At 56.4% G+C, this 6,100-nt stretch overlaps 1 protein-coding gene across 1 annotated transcript in view; it reads left to right on the top strand.

Moving 5' to 3' along the window:
* The window catches only part of CPT1A (carnitine palmitoyltransferase 1A (liver)), a 42,223-nt gene that overhangs the window by 9,006 nt on the left and 27,117 nt on the right, over positions 1-6,100 (top strand). Inside the window, exons 2-4 of the mRNA XM_015568949.1 lie at positions 384-536; positions 2,784-2,911; positions 4,377-4,560. Coding sequence (XP_015424435.1) covers positions 396-536; positions 2,784-2,911; positions 4,377-4,560 — 453 coding nt within the window. The 5' untranslated portion in view covers positions 384-395. The remainder of the gene's footprint in view (positions 1-383; positions 537-2,783; positions 2,912-4,376; positions 4,561-6,100) is intronic.

Genomic DNA, 6,100 nt, shown 5'->3' on the forward strand with positions numbered 1-6,100 from the left:
TGGGGCTTGATTTCGGTCCCAGCCTCCGAGGAGGAAGGCCAGCTCCGTCCTAGACTTCCGGGTCTGGCTCTCATGGTGCCTAAAGTCGTTTCTCAAGGCACCAAGCACTGGCACACCTGAGGCCAAGGTGTCGGTCCCGCCCTACCTGAAGATAAGGGTTCAGGGCTTCAGTGACTCATGTGTGGCCTCCAGGTGGCTGGAGGGCAGGGATTGGATTTGCTCTGCTGCACAGCCACCACCTTCCTGTGTCAACTGGGTGGGGCCCGGGCTGCTGGCCAGGAGGGGGAGCTGGTGGGAGGGCCAGGGCCAAGGGTCGGAGGGTAAGGGTTTCCAAGGGTAAGGACAAGTTACACTTCTATATAATCCTCTCCGTCTCTTCCCAGGAGACCCTAAAGATGGCAGAGGCTCACCAGGCTGTGGCCTTCCAGTTCACGGTCACCCCCGACGGCATCGACCTGCGGCTGAGTCATGAGGCCCTGAAGCAGATCTATCTGTCCGGACTTCATTCCTGGAAGAAGAAGTTCATTAGATTCAAGGTTTGCAGACACTTGTTTAAATCTGGGCCGCCTCCCCTGGAACACAGAACCGTTCTCGGGGTGCTTTTGCAGTGTCCACATTTCTGAGTGGTAATTGGCACGTAATTCGTATCTTCGTGGCACCTAAGGCTCATGAGACACGTTGACATATAGTGACGCGCTGAATTCTTCAATGCTGGAGGCAGGTGGGGCCCCCTGTCGGGCAGGTGAGGAGGTTGGGGCTCAGAGAGGGTGAGTGGCCCACTTGGTGGGAGCAGAGTGAGGGCGAGTGCCCGTGCCTCCTGCTCACCCTCTGGAATCGTGGTGTTTCCGGCGAAGCTGCAGGGAGTCTGTGGAACAGGTGTCTCGTTGATAAAATAGTCAAACATTGACAGATATGCACGTACATCCAAGGGCAGCTGCCTTCGCACGTTCTCAGTTCTGTTTCCTCGAAAGAGGACAGTTAATCCCTATTTTAAGCACATGTCTTGTTTTTAATTTAGTTTATTTTAAAAATCACAGAAGTGGGGGTGGAGGTGGAGGAGGGTAAATGATGGAGGAAAAATAAGAGGAAAACAAAGTAAAAATCACAGAAGGAATAAATAACGCCATGTTTAAAAAATTCAAGCAAATGAAAGGGCATCAAGTGAAAAGTGAATGTCCCCCATCCCCCTCCCCCTCAGGGTAGATTGCAGTTGGTGTTTTCTGTTTGTTGTTAGTCCTCACCTGAGGATATTTTCCCACTGATTTTTTTTAGAGAGAGAGAGTGGAAGGGACGGGGAGAGACAGAGAGAGAAACATCGATGTGAGAGAGACACATAGATTGGTTGCCTCCCACATGTACCCCTGACCAGGGCCGGGGATTGACCCTGCAACCAGTATGTGCCCTTGACCGGAATTGAACCTGGGCCCCTTTAGTCCGTGGGCTGATACTCCAACCACTGAGCCAAACCGGCTAGGGCCAGTTGGTGTCTTTATCCTCATTTTCCTTTTCAGAGAGTGGCAAAAGGCCGGGAGCTAGAGTAGGTGAGAGCAGTGACATAGGAGGCGGACCTGGCTGGACAGGTCCGCCTGGGCTTAGCTTGTGGGTTCTGGGGCCCAGGGACCAGACGGATCACATCCTGTCCCCCGGTGGGCACCGGAAGTGGAGGAGGACGCCGAGAGCTCCTCATTACTTACAAATAAAAAATATAAAGTGGGGGGCAGAGGGGTGGTCGTCATTTCAACCCAGTGGAAATACTGTTCCTGATTTTAAAGACCTTGTCGTGCAGCTGAGAAAGCGAGAACAATAGATACAAAAACAAATGACCTAAACAGTGCCTGGCCGCCCGTAGCCAAAGGGTTTATTAGAGGAGCGCGTCATCTCCCAGCGGAGGAGGGCAGGGTGGGCAGGGCTTTCAGCAGCTGCAGGCGGAGGGCGGGGTGAGCGGGAGACACTTTACCTAGAACCCCCTTCCCTCCACGTTCAATGGGCTTCATCCCACCCTCCACCCCTTTAAAAATATCTCTTGCCTCCCGAGGATGGGAAAGCCAACGGAAATAGCTCGTAGGGATGCGAGCATCTTCTAAAAAATGCAGATAAAGTGTTGAAAGTTTTTAATCCATCGTCGTGGTCAAATCAATCTCTTATTTGTGGCCTCAGTGAGGATTTTTTTACTTGGAATTTGGAAACATAGACAGAAGTCAAGAGAAGGAGCCACACTGCTCACCTCCCAGTGTCCACTGCTAAGATTTTGCCAGTTTTGATTCATTTTCCTTCACCCCCCCTTCCTGCTACTCTTTGGGGTTTTTTGAGTGGGGGGGTAAGGGAGGGTTTGTCTGAAGTATCTTACAGCACCTTCTCTACATGGAGTGAGGTCTCCTGCAAACACTTCAGGATGCCATGGCATCTCGATTTGGGGCAGGGGGAGGGGAGTGAGGGGTGGAGGAGGGAGGAGTGGATTTGGAGAGGGCGTCCCCAAGCATCTAGGGTGTAGCAGGTTGGGAAGGGGCCTTCACGGTTGGCTCAGCGACATCCTTAATCCACGGGTGTCATTCATCAGTCTGGGTGGAGCTCGGGAATCTGGATGCTAAACTCGGGTGATTCTAATGTCCTGAGGTCCCTCTGGGCTCACTTTGGCTCAGAAGTCGAGGAAGGGATGGCTGGAGGCTCCTGCAGCTGCGGCTGGAGGCTCTGGGGGAGATGGTCCGTGGCGACAGCGTGGCCGCCTGCTGCAGATACCCCCCGCCCCCCGCTGCCTGACGTTCTCGCGGCGCCTGTCTTTTCAGAATGGCATCATCACCGGCGTGTACCCGGCGAGTCCCTCCAGTTGGCTCATCGTCGTGGTGGGCGTGATGTCCACCATGTACGCCAAGATCGACCCCTCGCTGGGGATCATTGCGAAGATCAACCGGACCCTGGACACGACGTGAGTGATCCTCCGAGTTCTCGGGCCGGCTCTTCTCCTGTGTGTCTCCGGCTAAGGCTCCCACTGCCCCCGAGCAGTTCCGGTCCGTCACTAGGAAATAACAGGCCCCACGTCCTCGGGCCACGAGCGGGCTTTGTTTTTCCGGCCAGGACTTGCTGTGGAATTGGGTCCTTTAGGGACGAGAAGCAGCTCGCGGGTGCGTGGGCCCGCCTGGCTCCCGGGCTGCTGTTGGGGTCTGGCCTGAGCATAAGCCAGCACCTTGCTGGTTGTTTGGATTTAAATTCTGTTCCTTCAGAAGCCCTTGGACTCAACTCCAGCTGAGTGGCCCGCAGCCTCACGTGCCTGGGGAACGCTGGCCCTGCCTTTATCGGCATCTGCCAGGCCCTGACGGGAGCTCCCTGCCCTGTCAGTGGAAGCTCGCCTGCCCTGGACGCCTGCCAGGTGCCCGGGCTGCCTGCGGGCAGGAACCTCACCACCCCGGTCCCAGCCTCTCTCCTTTCATCCTTCAGTTCCCACCCGCAGGCCGTCGTGCCAGTCTTACCTGCTCCTCTCACTGGCGTGGGTTTGCCACCGATGCTTAATTTGCTCTCCCCCATGGCTGGCTCTTAATGCTGGGTTATACTTGGAAGTGTTGGCTGTTTAGAGCCCTTCAGTCTGGATCTTTACGAGACTTGTTTCTTTGTCCCTCTCCACCCATGGTGGTAGCTGGGCCGCCCCCGGGCCACGTTTAGACAGCGCAGGCTGGGGGCCGTGGGAACTGTCTTCGTGGGGCAGGCGCGGTGTTCGCGTGGAGCACGTCTCTTACAGGAGCTTGTCTGCTCATGCCTTTTGTGGCGGTGCCTTCGGTTTATGTGGCCGCAGTCCCCGGCCTGCCGTTTCTTTGCTAAGGTGAAACGCTGTGTGGATTTTGTGCCTCGAGGAAGTGTGTGTGTCTGCTTCCCTCGGTGATGTAGCGCGTAGCCATCGAAAGCGCAGGCTGTCTCAGAGGCGGGTTCTCACGTCCCCGCATCCAGGTTTGCCTGGGGACCGGCTGTCGGAAAAGCACGCACAGGTTTTCCATGGAGGCGGCCGTTCAGCCTGAACTCAAGGCTTGGCGGGCTCAGAAAGACTCAGGTTTTGTAGCAAAGGCGTTTGGGGGGTTTGGTGCCACGGAAGCATTACGGAGTGTCCGGTTGATGGTTTCCAAATATTGGAGACTCCTTCCGGTCCCACGTTGGTTTGTTTTAGACATTTTAGTGATAAAAACACCGAGCTTTTATTTTGTAAACGTTCTGCAGTTCCCCCAAACCGCGGGAGCTGAAAGCAAAGCCACGAAGACGTGTGCGTGGCTGCACGGCTCCTCGTGTCCGGGGTCGCGTCTCAGCCTCCTTTGCCGGCTCACGTGGCCCCGGCTTGTCGCGTCTTGTCCCGGCAGGGGCAGCATGTCCAGCCAGACGAAGCACGTGGTCTGGACCCTGGACACGACGGGCAGCATGTCCAGCCAGACGAAGCACGTGGTCAGCGGCGTGCTGTTCGGCACGGGCCTGTGGGTGGCCCTGATCTTCACCATGCGGTACTCCCTCAAGGTGCTGCTGTCCTACCACGGCTGGATGTTCGCCGAGCACGGCAAGATGAGCCGCGCCACCAAAGTCTGGATGGTAAGGGGACGCCCCTGTGCCCAGAGCTGGTGAGGGTTTTTCTGGCCGCGTTACCCAGGCGTGATCGACAGGCGAAAGGCGAGGCCGTGGGGCCTGGGCAGCCGCTGTGTTTGGAGAGAAGTGGACGCCCGGGCGGCCATCACTGCTGTCGGGTACACAAGTTTAACATCCCCCCAACGTATCCTCCAGTCCCCCCTTTCTCCTTTAGTCTTAGGCCCTGGTTGCACAGTAAGTTTCTGGAACTTATTTATTTTACGGAGCTGAAACTTTGTACCCTTTACCCATCACAACTTCGCTCCCCACCGTGGGCAGGCCCGTCCGTGCTGCCCTGTCACTTGGACAGTGAGGTCCCGGCATTTGTCCTTCTGTGCTTGGCTCGTCTCACGGAGCTTTTACTTTTTCTTTTAAGAATATTTTTATTGATTTCAGAGAGGAAGGGAGAGGGGGAGAGAGAGATAGAAATATTAATGGTGAGAGAGAATCATTGATCAGCTGCCTCCTGCACGGCCCCCACTGGGGATCGAGCCCCCAACTTGGGTATGTGCCCTTGACAGGAATTGAACCCGGAACCCTAGAGTCCATGGGCCAACGCTCTATCCACTGAGCCAAACTGGCCAGGGCAGCTTTTACTTTTTAAAGAAAGAGCCTCACAGGGCCGTCTCTCCCTTTGACCCTTGGTGTCCCGGGAGTCGCTGTAATTGCCGGGGAGGATGGACTCACGGTGACTCATAAGTTTGGGACGAAGGCCATTTTCTAAATGGTGTGAGTTCTGAGCATTTTATGTGTGTCCGCTGGGTGGGTGCTCCAGGTCGTCCATGAAATAAAAGTATCACTTTTTTGTAGCTTTTCTCTCTTGAGGTCACGGTTAAGTGGCTTCCCCGGTGGACCAGGCCTCCCCGACTCACCCTGAGCTTCTAGTAATTCCCACCTGCTCTCTCACCCTTGGCCTGCGAGTGGGGCTTGTGCCGTGTGCCGTGTGCATGGCTGTCTGTGCCGCTGTCAGCGCCGCTGGCTGTCTGCCGGCTGATGGCTGCAACCCCTGGGGCTGCTAGTGAGAGAGGTTTGTCGCCATCTCCTGTGTGAGCCCACTGCACCCCCCACCCCGCCCTCCACCCACCGCTCTTTCCCAAACCGGCTTCTGCTGCTGCTTCATTAGGTTTTCTGATTCTCGGAGAAGCCGAATCTAACACCCAGAGGGGACGCCGAGATGGGTTCCCACACTTTACAGAACAAGTTCCATGAGGCGCCCTGGATGGCTGGTGCCCAGTTGGGTCAAGAATCATGCCCCTCACCCCCTTGTCCCCCGTGAGCCCTGGGCATTCCTTTGAGGTCTGGTCGGCGTGACATGACCCGTTGTTGCACCAGGTTTAGATCATTGCAGCCTAACCAAGGCTGATGCCAGGCAAGCGTGCTGTCCACTGGCCTTGACCGTGACCGCAAGGGCCACGCTGCTCCTGCTGGGCGCGGCGTGAGGCCCGGGCACCTCGGCCGGCCCTTCTCGCTGCCGACAGAGCCTTGAGCCGATTCCGAGACCAGGACT

The sequence above is a fragment of the Myotis davidii genome, unplaced genomic scaffold (genome assembly GCF_000327345.1).
Source record: "Myotis davidii unplaced genomic scaffold, ASM32734v1 scaffold425, whole genome shotgun sequence".
NCBI lineage: Eukaryota > Metazoa > Chordata > Mammalia > Chiroptera > Vespertilionidae > Myotis > Myotis davidii.